The sequence below is a fragment of the Galleria mellonella genome, unplaced genomic scaffold, assembly GCF_026898425.1.
Source record: "Galleria mellonella isolate WM207_F2 unplaced genomic scaffold, CSIRO_AGI_GalMel_v1 utg173, whole genome shotgun sequence".
NCBI lineage: Eukaryota > Metazoa > Arthropoda > Insecta > Lepidoptera > Pyralidae > Galleria > Galleria mellonella.
In genome coordinates, this window is record NW_026442016.1 from 1,256,218 (window position 1) to 1,283,657 (window position 27,440).

A 27,440-nucleotide genomic window follows, 5' to 3' on the forward strand; every position below is an offset into this window, starting at 1 on the left:
AACTTCATAAACGATCATTTTTAGTATTCTGTATATAAAACATACATGTCTAGATTATATATGCATCTAGAATTCTAGATTCTGAGTCTTTGTCACAGAACCTAAGAACAAGGAATTACATAGAAGAAATGATAAAATAATAACTGTAAATCATATGGTTGCCTCCTTTCTTCTTATGCAAATTTAATTAATAAAAAGAGGACGAAATATATACCATCAGTTGTTATTTTTCTCAATTCATAGCAGGCTAGTGTATAGAAAATATTTGATATGTCAATTATTTGTCAATAACAAATTTTACTTTACTGGATTATATATTCGACACAGTTTATGTAGAAAGTACGTAAGCAGGTTGTATCTAAATTTGGTAGGGTTGTACGGCCGTATAACATTTTCTATACACTAGCCTGCTATGAATTGACAATTTTATTACTCCTATGTAATTCCTTGTTCTTAGCAGGAACTTAAAAATATGAATGAAGAAAACGACATTGACAATTTGATTGACAACTGACTGATCATCAGAGTCTTCTGCTTGATATGACTGATTATCCCATCCTTCAAAAGAAGGAATATTTTTTCATAAAATGTATTTGTAATTATTTTTATTTACAATATATGTTGTTACAATCCTCTGACTCCTAATACATTGTAAGTATAACTATCTAGTAACTTGCACCGTAGAATTCTCTTAACAAAATATGAGCAAAACTTTATGATCAATCTATTTGAATTGGACTTTTTGTCATGTCTTCGACTCGAACATATGATTTTTTTTTTATTTTGATTTTATTCTATCTGGATATAGATACAATAACATTCTAAATAAACATGCATTACGTATTTTCCTTTCAGATGTTGAATGCATAACGTATAGGAGTACAAGATCTATCGAATTAAAAGTGAAATGATATCACGTTGAAATCTGTCATTGTAGTCCACTAAAAGCATGGGTTCGATGCGACCGTCTGGGAGGTTTCTCTCGTTCACCAACAATATACAGAGAACACAGAAACAAACTGGTGAGTTAAACCCTTCTGATTGTATGCTTATTTGTGACAGATGCAATAAAATTCCATTGTTATGATTCATTGTTTTGCAATATTTGCCCTTGTTTGCCGTTGCTGTTAGTCAAGGTAGTGCAATGCAAAGGAATTTATAATATTTCTACTGTTTATTTTATCATTGTGACAGGTTTTGTAATTGGAAATCCTCTGTAATTTAGTATTATTTTGTATATAAGTAATTTTTAATTGTAACTATCTTAAGAATTATTTATATTATAAGAAAAGTAAAATAAATTATAAAAAAAAAATACAATATTTATAGCTGATAAAAAATGATTGTGTTAACAAAATACTTTTTTTATTTAATGTAACATTGTGGTCCAATGTTTTATATAAAAATATTTTAATATGCATTCTGTAGTTTTATCAACATTCTAGTAAATATAATGTTCAGGAACAATGTAAGTCATTCATTCCAGTTGTTTTTTTCAATCAATCAGAAAAGTTAAGTGGAATTAATTAGATAAAGCATGACTTAGTTATTTAAGAAAATTATATTTTAACTTAATAGTCAAGGGATTGGCAGCAGCATCCCTCTTAAAACGCCACCTAATTCGAACTATCGTTGGCAACCTGTTTGCCAAATATGGCAATTACTGGCAAACCCCCCCAAGGGAACCCTATATTTAACAGTGGAAGTTAACAGATCATATGATGATGATGATGATAGTTTAACATATTCCATAACAACCAGACCAGAGCTAATTTGGAAAAGTGTGTTTCCTAAATTAATGATTTCATGGTGTGTAGGTCTTACATATAATATAATATAAAGAGGTGTTCTCAATATCTCAATTTGATGATGTTATTTTTGTAATGTTCAATTTAGAATTGATTTTTTATGATTCTTTTTGTCATCAATAGAATTTACCCCCCATTTTGTTCCCATATGTGTTTTGTCATGATTGCTTCTTAGAAGAAAATTTTAGAAAATAAAAAAAAAATTATAACTCAATATTTATTGTTTCAAAATTAGTACCAAGTGGGTTTCCACAAAGTTTATCAGGCAGTGAAACAGATGTATCAACATCAAATGAAAACCTTTCCCGAGAGGAGCGATATGTTGTCCGCCACACAGCTCGTGTTGAACCACAAGGACAGGAAAACCAAAGCCAGACAAATAATAACAATAACAGGAATTCACTTAAGGTGGGTATAATTTACTAATTAAAATTGTAACAAGATGATAAGTTGTGTTCCAAGAAGAAGGTCTAACTTGGTGTTTCCCAACAATGAGCCCACGCCCCACAGGGGAGCAATTTGATAGCTAGGGGGGGCACAATTAAAAAATGGACTCGAAGCGATTTTAACCCTCTTGCTCTGGCCATTTAAATGCAATGCTACGAGTAGATATCAGTGCCAAATTTAACAAAAAAAAAGCAAATAAAAAAAATGCTGTAAATATTTATTAGGTATAATTTAATTTGACGTTACAAAATATTAACTAGGCGATTATAGTCCTCAAGTAAACTTTGTGGGGAAAAATTATGTATGGGGACATAAAAATTTTAGAAATGTTCAAGTGGGGCATGGCACAAAAAAGGTTGGGAAACACTGGTCTAATCTCAAGTTTGGTGTATATTTTTTATATTGATATGCCATCTAGAAGTGGTCACTTTCAAGACCTGCTTTCAAAATCATACAAAGTTGCAGTTAAAAGATAGTTTTAAATATAAATAATTATTTTTGATCTCAGTGTTTGCTTTTGATTCTGTTGTCATATGTAATACATTTTTATAAGGGCTATCACAAGTAAATGACATGTTATTTTTGGTAGTTAGGCTGTAAAATGAAAACTGTAATGCTTGGCTCTCCATAAAAACTTCAGATATTGTGCCTTTCATAAATATTATTTTAATTATTTAAGAAAATTATATTTTAACCGAATAGTCAAGGGATTGGCAGCGATTGATTGCCCTAGCGATAAGACCGCCTTTTGTACCTTTATGTGTATATTTCAATTTGTATTTATGTTATTGTATTTCACTTGAATTATTCACTTGTCATTGTATATTTTTATTTATGGTGCAATAAAGAGTTAAATAAATAAATAATTATGGTACCAACACTGAAAAAACTGTCAACTCCCCTCCCTCCTGCCTCCTTCCTAGTACACTAGTTTGAAGAAGTGGTATTTCTAGATCCTTATTTTTTTGTGACATTATTCTATTATGTCATTTCAATCACATCATCAATAGCAGAGTCTTCAAGTTATGGGTTTTTTTATTATAAGGAAGCAGTAAATATTTGAATACCTCGGATCTGGGTTAATTTAGAATAGTTTTATGTCCTGTATTGACCCGATTAGAAATCGAATCCCAATCCTCATTAATGCAAAGAGTCGCACCCACCATTGCAGTACAGATACCGACAGTAGTCCATATTACCAAATCACATATTTTTTCATTAAGACAGGTTTGATAAGAGAATGTGAGCAAATAAAATATTATAATTTCTTTTACAGGAAAGTGTGCCAGGCAGTAATCGTAATTCCTTGAAAGATTCTGTAGGTGGTGGGAACAGTAACCGAAGCTCTCTAGATGTTTCCTCTTCATCATACAACACTCTCATCATCCACAATCAAGATGACTCGTGGCCGCCCAGACCAACACCTATTCGGTAAAGTTTCTAATACTAAAGACTAATTCATAAGAACTGAATGGAATATAAATAATAATAATCATGTAATAAGCTTGGTTATACTTATTTTTAATGTTCATTTATTGTAAGTCTATAAAGCGGTATTGAACCCGGTCTTACGAGAGATTTTGCCTCTGTGTGTTCTACTGCTTGTACAGTAGGCTATGCTCAGAGGAATTTTTTAACAGCTACTTCCTAACATTGTCCAACTTGCCACCTATAGGTTTATCCTCATACCTTTGAACCTGGATGGTCGCGTATAGCGCAGTTTTTTTTTTAATGAATGATAATGGAATGGTAACCCCACCCACGCTATCGGTATATGCTGGCGGGGCACCAGTGAGGGATGATAGATGGGGATGAAAAGGTAGGTCAATTAGCCCATCTTGATTAATAAATACACTTGGAATTCAACGCGATGGTTTCCAGGGGAGACCACGCGGAGGTCGACCTGTTAGGATATATTGTTAACAATGAACGTAGTAATCCGCATTACTAACAATCCCTTTCCCTTTCCAATGGGCTGGTCATATAGCTTGAAGAACCGACAACCGATGGGGAAAGAAAGGTCCTTGAGTAGCGACCCCGTACGGGCAAACGCAGTGTAAGTCGACCCCTCACTAGATGGAGTGACGACCTGAAATGCATTGCAGGGAGTCAGTGACTGCGGGTTGCTCAGAACCGTTCTTTATGGCAGTCTATGGGAGTTTATGTCCAGCAGTGGACGAATAATGGCTGAAATGATGATATAGATACACATTACGGTTCGATGGATTATATAAGACTGTTCTTAATACATTGAATGTTTGCTCTTATATATTATTCAAAGATAATCAAATCAATACTTATTACCAATACTTCGTAATGAAGGCACTCACTCACATGTCTTAAATATTATATTTAGTCTAACTTTCAATAATTACAAGTTACTAATCCTGTTGTAAACAACATTCAAATCACGTTTACAATATTTTCACTAAATCACAATATCAACATAATGTTATATGAAATTTATTACCAAATACGTGATTTTTTTTTTCAATTATTTATGTGAATAAATAACATCTTAATTGAACTTATAAATAAGGCTGTATATTGACTTCACTGAGTCACAATATGAGTATATCCACTATTAGATATCCATGCTATCACGCGCGTAATGCCCTTGGTATTACAGGTGTTCAAAGGCTAAAGTGACTGCTTATCTTCAGATGGGCTGTGTGCTTGTTTGCTACCTCAGTAGTATAAAAAAAAACGTATATTTTTAGACTTATGATTATACTTATAAAGGAGGCCTGAAAATTAGTATAGCAACTCTGTAGTTGACTGTAGCTACTTTAGCTGAATCCAGAAAATTCTGTTTCTCATGACTGCTCATCTGGGTATTTCGGAAAATTCCATTTAAGTAATCACTTACTATACAAGGAATTCTTATACAATACTACATGTTATTAGGTCCAGAAGTCCAAGTGCTGGTTACAAATTAAGGTGCCCTTTAATAATCCAATTATTGACATTGTGTTAGATTAATTGCAATCAGTAATTCGATAAGTAAAATGGTTGTGATGTTGCCTTGAATGTGTCGTCGTTCCCTTTTTGGCTCGAATAAATTACGAATAATCGGTCATCATTCATCACATGGTACAATTTTACATCATCCCTGTAGGGGATCTGATTAATCATATGTCTATTTGGTGTCATCTTTACGATACTTACGAAGTGACATTACTAACTATCAGATTAAAAATTCACAGAGAACACGAACGATCTGGCAGTGAAGTAAAGCACCCAACCACACAATCGTCTCCATACCACACATTGAAGAAAAATGAAGTTGGCAAAAAGCCAAGTGGAATACCTTTACCCAAAGTGCACAAAGAGCAGACAGTCATCACTTCAGCGAATTATATTGATATAGGGGGTCAGAGGATCTATACAAGCCCTCCGGACCATGGAGTTCAGGTAATGTTCATATTGTTTATCATGTAACTGTCATATACTTTAGATTTTTTTAAAGAGTATTCTATTTTGGCACTTCTGTTTATATATATATATATATATATATATATATATATATATATATATATATATATATATATATATATATATATATATTATTACAATAGTATTTGACAGTATTGTAAAATTGTTGTGTATTTTTTATTTATTCATATATTCTTTATTACATTTGTAAAAAAGATATAGTTGAGATATTATATTCAATATAGAATATTCAATATTCAAGTTAATTTTGTAATTCATATTTGTCCAAGGTTCTTATTCAAGTCTCGAGGTTATATTCTCTCCGTCATTCAAATATAATTATAAAAAAAGTAAACATAGCTGCTATAAAATATCAACTGGTTTCTAGAAGACATATCCTATAAAATATATATACCTAGTAATACAACTGATTATGATTTCTGATCATCATATCTAATCAGGATGGTGTTGTTGCTTCTGATGATCAAGAACTTGTTTCTATTTAAACAGGAAATAACAGAGATCCCTGATGACTTTCTCAATCAATCGTCTGTGTTGAAGCATCTCGCTAAAGAGGTGACCCAATCTCCAAGCCCTCGCGGCCGTACCCCACCGCCGTCCCCTCGCGCGCCCGTTCCTAGGGACGACTCCAGGAAACCAAAAGGCAAGGCTTCCAAGGCTAAACTTAGCAAGGAGAAGCTGAATTTGTCAAGATCACAACCAGATTTGACAAGGTTAGATTTTAAAATTTTTTATACAATACTAGCTTTTTTTTAGCCATGTAGGTCCCGGCTTAGAATAGGCCACACTTTTTTTTCTCGTGGGTATCGTAAGAGGCGACTAAGGAGGCTTATGGTAGAGGGATGGGCAGCAGTGTCTCTCTAAAAACATCACCAAAAGCTAAACAGTTTGTATATTTATAATTTACAAAGTATATGTATATTTACATGTAATGTACATATAAACATACATAATGTATGTTTCATAGAAACGCAGTGATGAAATGAGTATGAGAATGTATGAAGAGTTAATGGCATACACAGTCAAGTGGCACGAGAACTCTATGTATTTATACCACTTGTAAGAAAAAATAAAATGGAATAACTCTCTATTCCACAAGCAGTAATATATACGTAATTGTTTCGAAGTTTGAATGTTTACGAACTTTTTATGGGTTCACTCCCATGGGGGAGGGAAGGAGTGTCTCCAGCCGTGTGTAGCGTGTGAGTATGATGAAGTGCGCGTGCGCAGCGTGGGCGTGGGCGTGGCGGCGGGCGCGGGCGCGGGCCCGGGCGTGCGCGCCGTGCCGGGCGGCTCGGAGTCGAGCGGCTGGTGCAGCGGCGGCGAGGCCGAGCTGGACGAGCCGGAGGACGCCTTCGCCGCCGTGCTGGACGCGCTCGCCGCCGAGAACCACCAGCTCAAGCGCCAGCTCGTCGACGCCTGCGAGCGCGTCGCCAAGACCACCAAGGTGAACGCGCGCTTCTTAAGCTCCTTTCTGGGGTGCGGTATTTAGGGGCCCCTAGGAAACGATGATGAGAGTCCGCCTCCCAGGTAAGTATGTAGGAAGCATTTGAGCATCTTAGTAAGCTCGGGCAATATCTGTGTGATCTGTAGATTTTTAATATCGATAAATTTTAGATTAACTTTTGAACGTTATGCCACGACAGATTCGAAAATCCGAACTAAAGAACAAAATTATTATTTTTAATTTACTAATATAGAAAAATATAATATTAGATTGTTTTTAAAAGTGAAGTTTTTAAAACTTAATAGTTAATACAAAACACTCATTAAATAAATTCAAACTTTATTTTTATTAAACTATCATTGAAATTTTGGATTTAGATAATATCGTCATAGTCGTAGAATACTGACGGATCTGACGAATATTACATATAAAGATCCGTCAGTATTCTACGACTACGACGATATAAGTAAATGGAAACTTCAAGAACAAAATAAGAGACAGTTGTGACAAAATATGGAGGATATAGAAATAAAGCTGTTTATTGTTGTCTCTTGTAATGTTGTTTTTTTTCTTGTTTTTTTTATATAATTTTATATATATTTTTTAAGAGGATCTAACCAAATATTTCAATAATTCATATTTTTTTTTTTGCATTATTCGCGCGTATAGATTTGCGTTCACATTGAAATAACCTTTTCACTTACAGCTCGAAGAAGAAGTGGAAAAGGTCCGCACAGCTCACGAGGAGCTGGTGGGATCATGCGAGCGGCGCGAGCGGCTCGAGCGGACGGCCCGCGTGCGGCTGCAGGCAGACTGCCGCCGCCTGCAGGAACTCAACCGGGCGCTCAAACAACAGGTACATATCATCTGTCTTCATCCCACTACACGGTACACAGACATATGCTACTATCGGCACCGCCGGTTCGCACCTGTACTGCTCAGTTTGCTCCCACCTATCAAGCTAATTCTCTGCTCAATTCTCTGATTGCTCAGCAGCCAGATATTGACATATTTAATGACAAAATAAATATATTTTTAAAAGGTTGTACAAAATTTGTAAGTTTGTAAAATAAAACTATGGCTCACTACACGTTTTGGGAAACTGTAAGTGCGGTGAGTAATTTTCAAATAAATAAATAAATGAGAATTAAAAGCTTCAATACATGTGTGAATGAAGCATTCATGAAATGGGTGACAGTAACATGTGTCTAATAATAGGAGAGAAATACTAATGTATGTCATAAGTATTTCTCTACTAATCTTTTGAATGAAATACAAACTTTTAAATCTTAAGTAGTCTGAAACAATGTCAGCGTCTTTCTGGTTCCACACTTCTAAATCACGCAACAGATGCAAACCGATGGGTTGTACAAAATGATTAATAATGTGTTACTTACTGTGTGTAACTTGTTGTGATTTTTGTTTGTGATTCACATAAAGCGAGATTTATACGTTTTTATTTCGGCTGTTAGTTATATCACAATATAACAGGCTTCGCCGTCTGACTGAATCCACGGTCATGCAATCCCCATAAACTGGGGGCAAATGGATTGTTAGTAATAGAGACTGAGAATCCCATTGCTAGCAATATACCCAACCAGGTCGACCTCCTCGCGATACCACCTGGAAACTATCATGGTTCATTTCTGATAAATTCATCATGGTGGGCTAACTGGTCTGTTTTTATTCTCATCTAGCACCCTTCAATGGTGCTCTGCCAGCGTATCCCGTTAGCGCAGGCGGAGTTACCATATCATTTTCACCCATCAAAAAAAAATCCCCATAAACTGTACTGTGGTTCAGAATCCTTTTGCATTGGCTTTTGTATGGTTTAATGATATTGAGTCTTATATTTCACAAAGGTGGAGTTTTTGTCGCAAGGAGTACGCACCGAGTCTGACAGCAGCGCTGAGGCACTGCGCAAGGAACTGCAGAACAGGGAAATGCTAATTGCTCAGCTCATTACACAGAGTATGTTATTATTTTTATAATATCTTTTTAAATTTAATAATACATGCAAAAGAGAGAGGAGTAGATCTCCATATCGGAAATGTAAATAATGTTATTCAAAATGTTATGTATGTATTATATATTATAATGTTAATATACACAAATATTTATTTCTTATAAATGAGCATATTTACTAAATAGTCTTGTTTCTTTTTAATAAAATGACAGTGTACAACAATAAACTATAAAACGTGCATATACGTTTTTTTTTGGGTCTATAGTCTGCCCTAAGGTATCACAGGTTAGGGTTCTTTGAAACTTAGACTAATGTAGCATTCAGCGGATTTACCTTTACCGATCTTCCGCCACGAAAGATCGGCGACGACACTTGTAATATCTCATTTTCAAATATTGTCGTGGATTTTCAGTTAACTGCTGAACCTCACAGTGTCAGCTTAAAATGAATTCTATAAAAAAATATTACTATTCATGATATTATTGATAGTTACATATTATATTCATATTTGTATGTGACAGATAAAGAGCTGGCATGCGCTAAAGAACGACAAGAAATCGAAATGGCGGCCCAACGCGCCACACTGCAAGAGCAGCGCACCCATATCGATATTTTGGACACGGCACTCACCAACGCACAAGCGAACGTCGTCAGGCTCGAGGAAGAGGTTTCTATAATTTCTTTTACTAATACATAATTTGTAATTAAAAAATAAGTTTTTATAACGCGCCTGCTAGAAGTTTATATGTACCTTTATTATTTGATTGTCCAATTGATGTCAATGGTGTAAAGAACGGTTAAGAAGATGAAAATTATATCAAGTATTAATATTTATTATTATTATATTATATTATATTAAAAAAAATGTTGACAAACTCAACAGAAAGTTATGATTTATTAAACATATGTACTACATACTAATTTGTGTATGATCAAGTCTTGTATGGTACTTCTAGTTGTTCCAAAATCTTCCATAAGGGAAAATCTTTCAGCACTGTATAGTAAGTTTTCAAGGTACTTTTTTTTTATGGAATTGTTTTATATACTTTCAGTGTCGCCATGCGAGTGGTTACGTAGAGCGTGTTATGGGCCTGCAGAGAGCGCTAGCGTCACTGCAACAAGCTTCTGATAGGCGGGAACATACTGAGAGGAAACTTCGTGCACAATTAGAGAAAGAGTTGCAGACTTTAAGGTGATAAATTTTATAAATTTATAATATAATTTTAGTTGTTTATAATTTTGATATAAATTTATCATTGAAATTATTTGTCTTGGGTTGTAAGAATTAGAACTGTGTTAGTTCATTTTTGTATTGTAATGAGTAGTTCACTTTTGTGATGTATATTGTTTTCTAAGAAGGTCTGAGATACACTAGTATCTCAATGCACTGCTAATTTAAAGCTAGCGTCGTATACACTGTCTTTGGTTGCATTAATTTTTCGCCGACTAAAGATCGGCACGATGATGACCTAATAAGTGCCAGACGCGAGCTTTTCGCGTTCCAACGTTCTGCGTAGGTTAACTGATAAAAAATTGTATGCAATTTAATGTACTGGCGATCTATTGTTGATGATTGGCTATCGAATGCGACACCAAACTTTTTGACACATTCTCCGCTAACAAGTTTTTTCATAACAATTCTTTGCTTTTAAGTTTTATTTAATAAATTATGTAGAGAGGGAGACTTTGTACAAAAGTCGATTGCTTGGGTACTTTTGTCCTATTCGTGTTTCAACCGTAAAGCAATTGTGTTTGCATGGCTGTGTTTCGGTTTGAAGGGTGGGATATGGCGTGAATTTACTGGGTATAGAGGAATGACACCTGAGTCCTCAGGAATGGCAACGCATGGGGATTATCATGGGTGAAACAGTATACTCTGTTATGTCCATGGTACTGCTCATGTCTATAGGCGATGATTACCACTTTCCATTAGGTGGGCCGTCAGCTTGTTTGTCATTCTAAGTTGTATAATATAAAAAGAAAAAAGATATGATTATTTAATTTACTTTTATGCATTTTTGTGGGAAACTATGAGGATTTTTATGTGCCACAAACAAAGCGCCAACAGAAAAAAAATACGCGTCGCGTAGCCCCGTTGGAGTATTCCAGTGTCAGTCACCCGTGGCTGACGAGGTGGTGAACGTGTTGTCGCAGGAAGCGCGAGTGCACGTGCGGCGGCGCTGGCGGCGTGGGCGTGGGCGCGGCGGGCGGCGGCGAGGCGGAGCTGCGGCGGCTGGTGCGCGAGCGCGACGAGCGGCTGCTGGCGCTGGAGGGCGAGTGCGCCAAGTGGGAGCAGCGCTACCTGGAGGAGGCCGCGCTGCGCCAGGCCGCCGTCTCCGCCGCCTCCATCCCCAAGTACGTACCCACCCGCCGCCGCGCGCTGCTAACTATGCACTACGCCCCTACGCCCAGAAACCCGATCTCAATATGAGTTCGCTTTCTCCCACGCACAACCACTCTTTGGAATCAACATCCAGCAGTAGTATTTCCGAACCGATACGACAACATAACCTTCAAGAAAAGAGCATTATCCTTTTTAAAAGGCCGGCAGCACACCTGCAATGCCGTACGTGTTGTGGGTGATCATGGGCGGCGGTAGTCACTTACCATCAGGTGAGTCGCATGCTCGTTTGCCCTCTGTGTTGTAAAAAAAAAGAGTATATTGGGGGAAAGGGATTGTTAGTAATGGAGACTAAAATCCCATTGCTAGTAGTATACCTAAACAGGTCAACCTCCACGCGGTTCCGCCTGGAAACTGTCATGATTAATTCTTCATGATGAACTCATCATGATAGGCTAGCTGGCCTGTTTTCATTCTCATCCATCACCCTTTACTGGTGCTCCGCCAGCGTATCCCATTAGCGCAGGCGAGGTTACCAATCCATTATCATCAAACAAAAAAAAATGAGTATATTATTTGTGCTGTGTGGTCCCGATATAGAACTCAACTCTTTCTCGTGGGTGTCGTAAAAGACGACTAAGGGACGGCGCAGGATTGACAGCACAGTCCCTCTTAAAACTCCTCTAAAGCCTGACTACGGTTTCTAATCTACCTACCAAGCGTGGCAACTTCTGGCAAAGCTCCCGAGGGGGAGACTCATGTTCAGCAGTGAACAGTTAAGGGCTGATATGATGATGATGATATTATTTGTGCTGTTTAGTCCTGCCTTACAACGGGCATTTCATTCCCGTAGCTGTCCTAAGTGACGACTAAGGGCACTTAATGGTCGAAGAATAGGCAGCAATACCCCTCTTAAAACATCACCAAAGTGTAAGTGTGATTTCCAACCTGTCTGCCAAGCGTAGACCCCCCATAGGGGAGGCCTGTGTTCTGTTAATGGCTGATATGATATTTTCACACTCTTTATAATAAATAGTTCACTAAATCAGCAGAAATTATACAGCTCTTATATGCTTACGATTTGTGCCCACAACTTTATTTACATAAAGAAGACATATTGATTAGTCCTTCTTCAGGCCAAATTTTATAATGATTGACTGAGGCCGGATTTTCGCTATATAAAAATGTCTGTTATGTCCATGGTATTGTTCATGTCTATAAGCGACGGTTACCACTTTCCATCAGGTGGGCTGAAAAAAACAAAAAGGATATTTTTTAGAGAAATGGGTCCCTGAATCTTAAATACGCTAGTGCCGATTAATCGGGCCGTGTAAGATATCAAAGAGCAACAAATAAACTCAAATTTTGTATTTAAAATAATCATTAAAATATCAAATTTAACTTATTATAGGGACGCAAAAATTGCGGCATTGGAGAAGACATCGGCCGAATCTGAACGATTGATGGCGGAAGCCCGCAACGAGAAAATACGACATATGGACGAGTTACACTCCGCACAAAAGAAGGTCGCAGATTTGGAGAGCAGGTATGATTTATTATTTCATTATATAATTTTCATCTGTCTTGCTTTTCCCATTACTCTGAGTCAGATTTCCTAATCATCTGCAGTTATTTATTCCTGTCACATGCATCTTCCTCCAAAAGATTCGACCCTTTCATATTTCTATGAACTATTGCTAGCCATGTCGTTTAAGGTGTTCCCCTTTTCTTTGTATCCATGGAAAATAACTTTTTTGACAACATGGCCATCACTTCGCGGGATATGCACATATTATATCAGCTCACACTACATAGTCTTGTTAGTTTTTGGGACAACTTTGAATCTTCTAAAGTATACTTATTTCACATTTTGTCTTTAAGTGTGACTCCATTCGCCCATCGTAGCATTCCCATTTCTTAGACGTACATTTAGCAGCTATTTTTCTCTGACCATCTAGTGAGCAACCTGGTGAGAACAAAGAGTATGTTAATAAGTATATTTTGTTACGTACATTTGCAATTATTGGTCTGGTTTGATTTTGTGATTAGAGTGAAGGAGCTAGAATCGAAGGTGGCTGAGCGCGACGCGATGATAAAAGTGCTGCAGAAACATACGAGCGCGGCGTACGACAGCGGCGCCTCGCTGCGGAACAACTCGAGTCGGGAAGAACTGGGTGAGTTTCTTATTTTATTAGACGTTTGTTTGGATTTTTGATTTAATGTGTCTTAAACTACTTTTATTTAAATATGTTGTTTAATTAAAACTATTTTTATTGTCTGATATGTTGTAATCGTTAGTGTTTTATATATATATATATATATATATATATATATATATATATATATATATATATATATATATATATATATATATATACCCAACCAGATCGATCTCCACTCGTTCTCCCTGGAAACTATAATGGTTATTCTTGGTGAATTCATAATTATGGACTAACCGGCCTGTTTTAATTTTTTTCATTCACCATTCTCTGGTGTACCCTTAGCGCAGGTTACATGTATGGGGTTACCATTCGATTTTCACCCATCGAAAAAAAAATGTGGTCAAAATGACTCTATATGTTTGTTGTGTGGTATGTTATATTTGTTATTGTATATGTTTGTAGTGGGCCTGTCGTCGGGCGCGTCGTTCTCGAGCGCGGAGGGCGTGAGCGGCGTGAGCGCGGTGAGCGGCGTGAGCGGCGTGAGCGGCGGCAGCGTGGCCGGCCGCTACCGCCACCTCGCGCGCCGCAACTACTCGCCGCACAACGACAACTCCAGCGGTCAGTGCCACTAGCCAACACATTAGGGCAGTGTTTCCCAAACTTCTGTGCCATGCCCTACTTGAACATTTTTAAAATTTTTATGCCCCCATACATAATTTTTCCCGACAAAGTTTACTTGATGACTCTAATTGCCTAATGATATTTTGGTAACGTCAAACGAAATTATATCTAATAAATATTTACAGCATTTTTTTAATTTACTTTTTTTTTTGTTAAATTTGGCACCGATATCATTTAAATGGCCTGGAGCAAGAGGGTTAAAATCGCTTCGAGTCAATTTTTTAATGGCTCCCCCTTAACTATCAAATTATCCCTCCTGTAGGGTGTCGGTCCCACGTTGGGAAACACCGCATTAGGGGATGTTCACATCAGAAGCCACTATGAGTAAGCGTTATTAGAGCCACACGTGTCAGGTCGGCTCTCAAGTGAATATATAACAAGTGAAATATAAAATTAATCCTTATTTCAATGATCCAAAACTCTTTTTTAATAGCGATAATAATTTCTCCTTTTTGGGCCGATCTGTTTTATCTATTCTCAAGTGATCAGTCTTCAGAAATAATGTCAATTTGATTTATTTATTAATTAATCATCAAATAGTATTTTTTTAAGCTTCTGACTCTTCATGTCAGTGGTATGTAAAATCAAATAATGAATCCCCATCCAATATTGTTAAATACGAAATCATATTGGTATCAAATTGAATTAATTAGATATTGAATATTTGATGCAATTCCGATTTGATTCCCATTCGCTTGCAAGGTCGCCCATTGGTATGGCTGTATTTAATAACTAATATGGACATAGCAGGATGCGGATTCGACAGCACGTCGCTGCGGCTGGACGAGCAGCTGGCGGCGCTGGAGCGGCCCTCGGTGCCAGCTGTGAGTTGTTACCTGCCCGCTGACCAACGCCCGCATGCCTCCTACTACTGACTCGACTCGTGACTTCGCCCAGTGACAGTACGGGCAATCACTAGCGTCTCATTCTCTATTGGTCACACAGGGACGCCACTATACTTCATATCAACTGATTTTACGGTTTTCAGTCATATAGCTTTTTTTATTGGTCAGAAAGAGAAAGAAAGTATTAAGCTATCTATGAACGATATGATTTGGCATACGGTGGCCGTTGTTATAATGTGCAACTCTGTACAAAAATTTAAAGTATTGATGATTTTGATTGACAATTCTCAATTATATCGTTACGATAAAATCGTGTTTTGTTGTGTTACGGTAAATTACAAAATCAGCTTAGTGGAGTCGTGGGTATATATTTGTAGGCATATGTTCATTTTAGTGAAACGAATGAATACAGAGGGATTTTTTGATTAATAAAACTTCACGAATTTCACTTTCATCTTTTCCTATAGTGACAGGCGTATGACTTTGCTTTCACATAGTACTAGTAGGTTTCCTACTAATTGATATACCAGTTAAATGGAGCAAAAATCGTAGCTACTTATAGTGTTTCAATCTGTCGTTCCTAGATAGCTTACAGTAATTTGTTACATTAAATTAGTTTAACATCGAAATAGAATCGAAAAAAATAAAAAATAAAAAATAAATTACAAAGATATCAAAAATTCTCTTCAGGTTGATATTGTTATGTAATGCATATTGATTAGACAATACAATTGCTTAGTTAAAGCAAGTATAAATAGAAAGAGTTGGTCGATATTGAACATACATTCAGTACATTGCTATATAATCGAAAAGCAAAGTTACTCTCGAAAGAAAAGAGAACGAATCTATTTTATATCAAAATATTATCATTTCATCTACTTTGATATGTCGTAAAATTTTAATAAAATGCGATTCTTCTATATGTTACTTTAAAATTCAATTCTTTATTCCGATATCTCGCGCGAATATTAATATCAAGTTTTTATTACTTAATTATGCATATATTATTATGACCAGTTTCAAAAAAATGTGTTTCGGAATTTTTTAATTGTGAAGTAAATGCGGTTTGAGATGTATAAAACATTCCAGAACAACAGTCCATTTCCCATAAATATAACATTCCTTCGGCAATGTACAAATTATCACAACAACGCTTTTAATGTGTTCTGTGTGATTTTAGATTGTTTTGAAGTGATTTTTTTTGCCTAACCTTAAGCTTTCTAACCACAGTAGTTGATATCTAATACACGTATAAATAAAGCTGTGTAAAAATAATTGTCTAATTAGTAACACTATGCTGTTACAAAAATGAATAGGTGTGTGCATTATTATAATTGTACACTCGAAACTAAATGATGTACATAAATATACACAGATGTTCAGGCTGTGTGACCTTGTGGTGAATGATAATATATTGAAAATGATTATAAAAAATACAGAATGTATCAGAAAGTAATTGCAATCGGATATTCAGTGACAGTATACATGAAACGGAAGAAATTCTCAAAGAAAATTTTATTTGAAACATTTGTTAAAATTGGAGTGATAAATCTGCCTGCGCTTATTGGTATACACTGGTGGTATGATAGTTGAGAATGAAGTCAGTTGGTTCATCATGACAAAATAATCAGTATTATGATTATGATATTATACTATTATGCCAATTCCAAATAAATATGGGACAAAGGCAGAAAGAAAGATGTTGATGTTTCTCGAGTAAAGTTGTTCTATTTCATGAATACTATTTCTAGATTTCTGCTTGTTATCAATCTTCCTGTTACATTCTGTATTTACAAAGAAAAACAGTGCCTTAACTGTGTCTTTTTATATATCTACTTAACGGTGAGTGTTTTGGTGCCAATCGTAGTCATGTAAGTAGAGTTCAGTAAGAATCTCCAATAGTTTGTTTATACGCTCCACTAATATCGTCCTAGTCGTTGTAAGAATAACTTAGCTCCAGATTCTAGCGTAAAAATATAATCATGGTTAGGTAAAAACTTTGATGCTATATACATTTATATAGGTACAAGCAAACAGTGATTAAAAAATAACAAGAGATAGTCGTTATTTAATTACACAAAGAATAAATATTTTTATATTTCTCATTAAATTGATATTTGCATATACAATAATATGTTATAAACATTATTATTAATGCTAAACGAGTTTGGTATTTAAAATTAATTTATTATAAATTATACACCCACAAGTTGAGGCATTGGTCACAAAAGTATGCCAAAGTTAGTGTTAAAATTATTATTGGGTTCTAATCTTCATATAAATTCGTTTTATTTAAATTTATGGCTAAGTTTTGTAGCATAGCGTTTTTCGAGTACACACACACAGTTATAACAATTTGAATTATATTTTTGTATTTATTTTTATTTCATAGTACTGTACTATATAAATATAGATGTAATGGTTAACAACTTTATTGGTTTGTCTAAGGAAAAATATTAATGCTTTACTCTTGCTGTCCTTGTACGTGTGCAGCTAAAGTACTGTAAAAATATTACTATCATGTTCGTTCGGCTTGTTTACACTATCTTTTGTTATTGACGATTCAATTCGTGCAATAACAAATCGTCAGCGATGTGTAGATGTTCACACAAAAAATCGAATCGTGATTTAATACGATTAATCGAAACGGTCATTACCGATAAGGAGGATATTATGAAGAGACGATCAGACGTCCACATTTACACATCGGATCGTACGTGACGTCGTGACGATTCGTTCTGACGGATTCTCTTTGGAGGTACTCTTTATTTTTCATTATTCCTGAACATGTAATACGGCCATAGGTATTCACTTACGGCCGTATTACATAAATAGGCCGCTACAAAAGTAATAAAGACTCGTATTAAATCACAACTCGTTGCTGTGAGAATGAAGCCTTGAGGTTTATTGTTAAAATCTATTGTTGATTAATATCAAATACCTATTTCAACTTTATAGCAGTAAAGTCCCAATTACGGTATCTAAACAATGAGATGCAAATACAATAAACCACAAAAAGAAACTAATTCACATTTGAGGCTCGATGTGTAACGAATAATGATATTTAAGAACTACTATAATTATTTTAAGAAGTTGTATACAGACCAGCTATTTTTCTTATGATGTATTTCGATGTATTTCTGACATATTTTTAGAGGCATGTTTAGAATAAAAGAAATGTTTTGTTTGATGTGGTTTTAATGCTTATCCTAACTGTACCGCTTGATTGACAAAAGATACCAATAGAGAGATTAATATTACCCCAAGTTTTTAGGCGATATACCTAAATGTAGAGAGAAAAAAAGGCCATTTTAGAATTTACCCCATTTAGAAAATAACCATTTATCTGCTTTTGTTTGGAGTGTGTTAACGTAATAAAAACATAAATTAGAATTATGTTCTATCACTTCAATCGAAGACTTTAACGTCTTTAATAGAATGTCAACAATGCCTAGAGCATAGGTGGACTAGAGCTACCACAAAGTTCATTATTGATTATTTAAATTCATTAATATATTGAACTGAACAGGCTTTTACAAAACTTACATTTTAAATTACTGTCTATGTAACGTCCTCTAGTGTAGTGTACACGTCACAAAACGTTCAATTTAGAGGACAAAAAGTTGTATCTTTATGAGATTATGTGAAACAATATTGAACACAGCCTACAGTCTTTCTAAAACATAATTTTAGGTAATAAGGTCACGGAACATGTGAACTGTATTGGCTTTTTCTTAATATATAATAGGACATTATTTTTGATTACTAGCCTTATATTCTATACCTTAATCTCAATTATTTATACAATTATCATTTCTGCCAAGGTAGGTAACTTTTTTATGGGATTAAAAGGTAACCTCGTCTACACTCGGTATACGCTGGCAGGGCACCATTTTTTTTAATAGAATGGTAACCCCGCTTGCGCTAACAATATACACTAGCGAGGCATCAGTGAAGGATGATAAATGAGAATAAAAAGCAGGTCAGTTAACCCATCGTGATGAATACACCTGGAATTTAGCATAATGGTTTTCACAGGAGACTATGAGGAGGTGGACCTAACAGGGTATATTGCTATCAATGGAACTGGTAGTGCGCCTTACTAACTATCCTTTCCCCCCGGCAGGGTGCCGTTGTGAGGTGGTAGGTGAGGATGAAACCATGTTAGCTCCTTGTGATGAATACCACAAGAGTCAATCATGATGGTCTCCCAAGAGAAATGGAAGTCCAACTGATAAGGTTTATTACTAGCAATGGAACTGTTACACCTCACTACTAACAATCCCTTTTTCTTCAGTATGCCTAATCATACATAATTTTATGAGAATAAATAAATGCGCGTTTACCTATAGATGGCGCCTGATAGAATGGACCGTCCCATCCATTCCCATGGGTGTCGTAAGAGGCGACTAAGGGAGGGCGAAGGATGAGCTGCAGCGTCCCTTTTAAAACATCTCTAAAAAGTCTAGCTGCAGTTGCCCACTCGCCTGTCAAGCGTGGCAACTACTGGCAAAACTCCCCTTATGGGGAAGGCTTATGTTCAGCAGTGGACAGTTGACGGCTGAAATAATAACTATTATTAGTATTATAATAAATAAATAAATAAGAATAAGGCAATGAAAGTGACAACAGGCTGGTCATGTCGTTCGAAAAACTAACAACGGATAAAGGTGCTTGAGTAGCTACTCTGTACAAGCAATTGATTGCCTAAAAAGGAACAATTCTTTGAGTTTTTTTTTTGATGGGTTTTTTTTTTAATTGATGATAATGGAATGGTAACCCCACCCGCGCTATCGGTGTACACCGACGGGGCACCAGTGAAAAGTGATAGGTGAGGAAATGAAGCAGGCCAGTTAGCCCATCGTGACGAATTCAACAAGAATTGTTCACGATGGTTTCCAGGGGGAACCACGTGGAGGTCGACCTGATAGGGCATATTGCTAGCAATGGGGCTGTCAAACTCCATTACTAACAATCCCTTTCCCCCCTTTTTGATGGGTGAAAATGGTACGTTAGAATGGTATGGTGAAGGGTGATAGATGAGAATGAAAACAGGCCAGTTAGCCTATGAAGGGTTCGTTGGATAGAATAATAAAATAGAAAATACTGAATAAAGATATATTATATTTGTCCCTAGTACAATAATAGTGATATTTAAAAGTGACGTTTTTTAAAAACAAAATATTCATTGACAGAAAAAGAAAATATATAAGTTCTATTTTTTAAAGTAACATAAATAAAACCTCAACATAGCCCATCATGATGAATTCATCAGGAATTAACCATGATAGTTTCCAGGGGGAACCGCGAAGAGGTCGACCTGGTTAGGTATATTGCTAGCAATGGGATTCTCAGTCTCCATTACTAACAATTCCTTTCCCCCCAATTCTTTGAGTTAGTCTATAGTAGAGGCCTATGTTCAGCAATAGACAAATGATGACTGTATGATATAAGTTAAAAGTAGTTAAAGCTAGGAATGTGTAGAGTCCTTTGGCGTTCGATGCTTTGTACCTACTCTGTCAGGGAACTGGCTTGAATATAGACTTGCATTTTCACTCTTTATTCTTTATTGTACACAAAAAGTAATTGTATCAGAAAAACAAATATAATAGTGCACAAAGGCAAGCTTATCTCTAAAAGAGATTTCTTCCTGCAAATCCAATACGAGATAAACTGACAGTTTATTGTTAGTTACAGTCATACATGTTTTATTATACCTAGTCAGTTATTAAAATGCTAAGTTGTTTATGTAAAAACCTTTTTTGATGTCACCGAATTGTTTTCGTTCGCGTAATGAGGTAAGAATTATTCACGTTTGATTGTTCTTTTGTGTCAGTTCATTAACTCGATAACAAAGTGTCGTGTTGCTCAACACCTGTTTTACATGGACCTACATTACTTTTATTACCGCTTGCAAAGTAAACACGAGTTGTTATGCGCTTAGGTTATTCACTGTAGGACCTAATTAAATACGATATGCGTGTAATACTTTTAACTATATTTGAATTAAGAAGTAGATTAATTTATCCATAAATTTATCTATATGTATAAATTTAATTAATAATTATATATATACCTATTTTAGGTGTAATTTATATATATCTACTTATTTATTATAGAGAAATTAAAAAAATAAAATTTCACACAGTAAGTATCTTGATTCTTTGTACATAAGAGACTACTAATAAAAAAAGATTTCTACCTTAAAGAGGTAAACAAGTTGCTAAATATTTGTACAGTTTTTGAATTTCGTACTCGGGTTTCTAGTCATGTCCACAAATAAGGAATTTTTTAAAATCACATGATCAATTGATAAATATTTTTTCGTAGCGAGGTTTCTGTTGTTTCCCCGGACTGAGTACGGTGAGTGCCCGTGGTGGTGGTCGCGGGGAAGAGGCGTTACTTCTTGAGCGACAGGGCCGGGCGTCCCAGCAGACCAGGTCATCCAGTCTCCCGCCACCGCCGTCAGCTCTACCGCGACCACCGAGGAAGCCGTCTGCTAGAAACACCAGATATGACAGACTGGACCATAGGGATGCTCGGAAGGTAATTTACGTTTTTCACAAAACCATATAGGTACATATAACATTCCTTTTTAAAAAGCCGGTAGCAAATCTGAAATTCCTTTTGCAACTCCTCCGGTATTTTTTATTTTTTTAATTAATGATGTAAGAAAGGTAACCTTGCCTACGCGAATGGTTTACGCTGGAGGGGAACAAGTGAGTGATGATAGGCGAGTAAAAAGTAAACCACAATGGTTTCCAGAGTGGATCACGTGGAGGGCGATCTGATTCAGATTCTTTAAGTTTATTACTAGCAAAGGGACTAGTAGTTAGCATTACTAACAATGCCTTCTCTCCCCGGCAACGGTTGTTACCATCAGGAGAGCTGCATACTTTTTTCCCCTGTGTTACAAAAAAAGGAAGAGAAGAAGGATCTTTACTGTGGGAATATTCAGAACGTTAAAGGAAGTAGTTTATTGTAATTCAAATTAGAGGAGACTACAAAGTTCTCTGACTGACTTTGTTGCTCGTGTGGCTTCTTAAAGTGTAAATGTGATACACGAACCGCACTATTATAAAGTAAACGAAGTAAAATATTTTACATAAAGATAATGGACGATGGTATTCAGTATTCTCTGCTAACCTCGTCGTCTTTTTCCCTTTTTTATGGATGAAAATGGAATGAAAACCCCGCCTGCGCTATTGGTATACACTGGCGGGGCACCAGTGAGGAATGATAAGTGAGAATGAAGGCAGGTCAGTCAATCCATTGTGAAGAATTCGACAAGGGGAACCGCGTGGAGGTTAACCTGATAGGGTATATTGCTAGCTATGAAGCTATTAGAACTATTGTACCTAATTGTCTGATTACATTTATAATGAGATTTAAATAAATTTTTTCCTCCAGGACTCTGATGGGTCCGGTTCCATAGCATCGAGCGCGTCTCGCAGCTCACCTCTACCGTACGACACCGTCCGGAAGTTACCGTCAGTGCCGACTTCCGCCTCGTTACCAGCGGCCGAATCCCGGGAGTCTCTCGTCCGTCCTCGCGACTCAAGTCTTCCATCACCATCGAAATTAGCTGTGTACGCGGCGGCAAGGCGGCGCTCCGCTGAATCAGCCAAAGATAATAAACGAACACACCATTATCGTATACAATTTTAAACACACATTTATTAAGCAATTGTTGAAACGATTTAGTATTAAAATTTCGAATCTGCATTCAGATATTTTACGATGGATTATCGTTATAAAAAGTCTTTGATTGCTTTTTTTGCGATTGTGCGAATTTCGAATTTATAATTAAGAAGTTTACCATAGTACTTCAATAATGCCCAATGCTGGGCATGGATAAGTACAAGGTAAAGTTATTAAAATTCTATTGTACGATACGGTTGTGAAAAGGTAACGAAAATAGTGTAAATTAATAACGTAAAAAGTAACCTAAAATTTACCTACGTATTTAATGTAGGTAGGTATTTCGTAATGAAATGATACACTTATTAAATTTAATAATACGCATTTCACATTTTTATACTACAAGTAAGCACGGGTGAGATTAACTAGTGTCATGAACATAAGAAATAGGATTGGCCAAAAGTACAACATAGGTAAAAATATTTATTGTATTACCAATAGAAAAAAGAACAATTACGTGCTAAAGGTACTATTAAATCCACTGAAATAATGTATTGCTTCTTCTAATGCAGTGTTTTACAAAGTAGACGCGACTCCCTGTGGAGTCCCCAAGTCTCTGTCAAGAATTCGCGGAAGATCGCGAATTCGTAGAAAAAGGCATCGTAATCATGTTTTAGGTATTCCATTACGTAACTATTTATTTCTTTGTATTTAACCGATATTTAACTATAAAAATATTAATGTGCGAATTTGATATTTGTAATATAATAAAATATATATCTACAGGTTATGAGTTGCGGAGGGATAGGCGGTCGCAAAATTTTGTATATTAAGGAGGTCATACCATAAACAATATTGCTGCATTACATATTAGAATAACACGTTACGAAATAAATTTGCTTGTAAACTGTTATTTCCCTAATTTTCTTTAAGTACATTTCTATGAAAATTGTATACGTGCATTTCTTTACTTTAAAATGTACAAAAATCACGTTTTAGTATGTAGTCCATCTTTGAATTAAATTTCATTAATATCCGTTTGTGTGTGATTGTGTGAATTGAGTAACAAACAAATATTTCCAAATATTTCAAAATTTCCACATTTGTAAATAGGTAGAATAGCAAGTACTAATGTTTAAATTTATCACATGCGGACATTTTATTTGTTTATAGACATTTATACTATAGTTTTTTCCATAAAACTATAGGTGAATAAAATTATTCTTTTTTGGCTCGGATACAATAATAATTATGCGTCTATCTCGACGATCGTTGCATCTATTTCGAAATGAAATTGTTTGTATCACGGTGGTATCGGGTTTGTTGCTAAATAGTGGTATTTGTGTGTATTTTATTTTATATATTAGGTTTTATTAACTATATCCCGTGTCTTTGTCCCCATAAATAGTAAAGTATGTATATTAATCCAGGACACGGTGCATCCGTGTTCCAAATTTCATTTAAATCCGATCAGCTGTTAAACGTGATCGTGTTACTCAATATCCAAATATTTAAACGTTCGAATACCTTTACAAGCTTTCACATTTATAACAAGCATTAAGTAGGAATCGAATTTGCCTGATGATACGAACTGATCCTGCGACAGGTTTTATAGTAAGTTTGAATTTTCTGTCGATATCAAGCGGTACGACGATAAAAGGTTACTGTGAGTAGGTATTGTAATAAACATTTTCTCACGTACAATTAGTAGAACACAAATGGATTTATTTTAAATAGTACAAGTCTATCTGTTAATTACCACTGCAATAACAGAAGTTTGTAAGTAAATAGACTAGATAGAGAATCAAGGTAAAATCTTAACTCTTCTTTGCATATTAGTGGAAATTTCCATCATAACATTGAATGCTCAAAAATTATATAAAAGAACAAGTTCACTTAAAGTTGATCGTGTTTGGATAACTTTTTAATGTCCACTGCAAAAAAAAAACGTAGCTGTTAAATTTATTATTTTAACCATTTTTCCTTTAATTTTGAACATGAATTATAGCACCTTGATTTATTTCATCAATAAAAAAAATCATGCAAAGAAGGGTTAATTCTAAACATCCATTTTAGATTATATTCGATTGTAGTAGAAAGTGTAACTTTTTTCGTAAAGAACCAAGACGGATCGAAAAATGATAAAAACAGCCTAGTCCTGTATAAACAGTACGTCCAGCTATCAAGATTTTATCAAGCATGGAATGCTTTAAATTTTTTGTTATTTTGAGCCACGTTTTTCTAGGAAAAAAAATATTATTTATATCTACCTTTGTATTGCCGATTTCACCCAGTATATACCAGTATTCACGTAGTACCTAAATAATTTGTAGCTGGCTACATAAAAAGAGATACGCCTAGTAACAATAGCAGCTTAGATAATTCAGAAACAATCGTCAAAAAATTCCTATTGTTTCGGTTCATTTCTTGGTATGTATTTAATATAAGTAAACATTCTCTAATAATGTAACTGCTTGTATTTTCGTTTTTATATTATATCCAATACAGAAATGGGGTTTCTTAGAAAATATTACATTTTATGGGTTAAATTATGATTTATTGTATTCAATATTCATGTATGTACAAATATTTTTATTCCTGGAATATATTTAACGTCAATATGAATATTTCATAGATTCGGCATTATCCGTGTCGTCCCACTTGCTTATTTGCTGCCTACATAATATTGTGCGAAAATATATTGGAGATTGTAAATTTACTGGTTTTTGTTTGATTATATAAACTGTATAAGTAGTTAGGTACTTTAAAGGTCATTGCATGTGGGCGTAGCATTGTTTACTCACATACTTGTAATATATTAATCAATGTTACGAGATGACACGTCAGAATACCTACTGATACTACGTTATTTTTAAAACTTATGTTTATTTTAAACATAAATTTATAAGAAGAATTTAATGAACTTACTAAATTTATCTTTCCGACAATTGCTTCGACTTTACATGGAAGTGTATTTATTCGTCGTTTACCTTTTTTTAATGGAAACGATAAATAGGGATGAAGTTCATTAAATTCTCGTTATCCCGTCATATATTATGACATTGCGTTTTTTGAGGAATCTTCATGGATACAATAATATATAATGTCCTTAATATTCAAATATAGTCATGGCTTATCTGGAGTTACAGAATGATGAAATTGATTCGAAAGCACCATTGTCTATCTCTGAAATTAAAATTTCAAATTGATATGATAGCGAAACGGTTATTATAAGGACCAAAGTTTTTAATAGAAGCACTCAAGAACTGTTTTACATTTAATTTTCGATGGTCCATACCATAATAGTTACGCCAAACTATCAATTTTAAATTGTAATTTTAGAAATATATTTAGGAAACGGTACATTAGGATCGCCCCCCCTGACTGTAATGTATGCAGGTGAAATCGTTGATTAGCATCATTTTAATACAGCGTTTCATCACTGCTACTCAATATTCACCCCAAGAAACATGGATTGTTAAATGTTAACAAATTTTGAAACTCCTATATTACACGGACGATACTATATTAATTATTAACTTGGCGGGATCGTCTGCTATTAAGTTTATAACGAGAGTGTTTAAATTAATTTGTCGTTTCTAGATTCTTATTTTTTTTTAATGAATATTCAATTTTATCGGCAGAACAATACCTTAAAAAATGTTAATTATTTTGATTTAGAAGGAAGAAGAAAAATTTCACCTGTATTTATCGTTATGATATACATAATTAGGGGGCTAAAAATATGTTTTACACGAATAAATGTCTATTAGATTTTATCATAAATTTCGTATAATCCGTCAATGGAATTGTATAAGTATACTCGTATTAATATTACACCTTTAGTGAAATGTCAACCAAACTTGGTTGGGTGTACGAAGAATTTATGTACTCGTTTTTTAACCCCTCTGATATCTTTTTGTAAAGCCGCCTGTTACAGTTATTTTTTCTTGTACTTCCTTATTTATTGTTTGCAACGTAATCATGGATTGAAGTAAATAGACCCAATGGCACGGTTATTTAATTACGTGAAACATATTTATTTTGCCCCGCCTCCTCCCTTGATAAAATGTGGCGGGCTCTTACATGAGATTTACTATTGAGATCTAATTTGATATATCAATATTTTGCTTCATTCCACTAAATGACTTCAATAGTAATGTCTAATCAATGCACGAATTTTTTTCTGTGAAATAAAAAAAAAGTTGAAGTAAGATTTTTATTGATTCCTTCTTGATAAATGGTATTTGGTGAGATTTCACCAAACTTCCCCCAAATTTCAATTTTATGTAATTAATGAATATCCTTTAATTAGTTATATTTCGACATTAGCAAAAATTATGAAGATTCTCGATTCAGTTTACCGACGATTAAATATTAGACTTCATTCCATTTTCAATCTTTACTAACTTCAAATAAATGCTAAATTGTTGGCTTTAGTGTGTTATTAGTATATATCTAAAATTCAGAACAAACAACTGGTTTCGAGAATATAAAAAAAGAATTAAAATAAAAAAAAAAATAGATCAAACATAAAATGTTATACTTATAAAGCCTTACAAAGTCCTTGACCTTGATCTTGAATCTTGGAGACCGCGAGTCTACCGAAATGAGGCCACGAGGTGACCTCGAGCGCCCGACCCCCA

General features: G+C 35.1%; 1 protein-coding gene across 1 annotated transcript; it reads left to right on the forward strand.

The window, feature by feature from the left end:
• Positions 1-495: 495 nt before the first annotated feature.
• LOC113515362 (angiomotin-like protein 2) lies at positions 496-27,440 on the forward strand. Its single transcript, XM_026899533.3, has 18 exons — positions 496-651; positions 856-1,022; positions 2,044-2,216; positions 3,532-3,686; positions 5,462-5,669; positions 6,201-6,424; positions 6,942-7,158; positions 7,865-8,014; positions 9,021-9,129; positions 9,646-9,791; positions 10,177-10,316; positions 11,279-11,479; positions 12,877-13,011; positions 13,515-13,639; positions 14,090-14,245; positions 15,059-15,132; positions 21,484-21,699; positions 22,564-27,440. The coding sequence occupies exons 2-18, from the start codon at positions 950-952 to the stop codon at positions 22,819-22,821; spliced, it is 2,760 nt and encodes a 919-aa protein (XP_026755334.2). The 5' UTR covers positions 496-651; positions 856-949; the 3' UTR covers positions 22,822-27,440.

Bases quoted from the DNA above. Each gene is read 5' to 3' on its own strand.
- LOC113515362 (XM_026899533.3), top strand. From the start codon at position 950: ATGGGTTCGATGCGACCGTCTGGGAGGTTTCTCTCGTTCACCAACAAT. The intron at 5,670-6,200 runs GTAATGTTCATA...CTATTTAAACAG, and splicing joins CTCCGGACCATGGAGTTCAG to GAAATAACAGAGATCCCTGA. The intron at 15,133-21,483 runs GTGAGTTGTTAC...ATTTTTTCGTAG, and splicing joins AGCGGCCCTCGGTGCCAGCT to CGAGGTTTCTGTTGTTTCCC.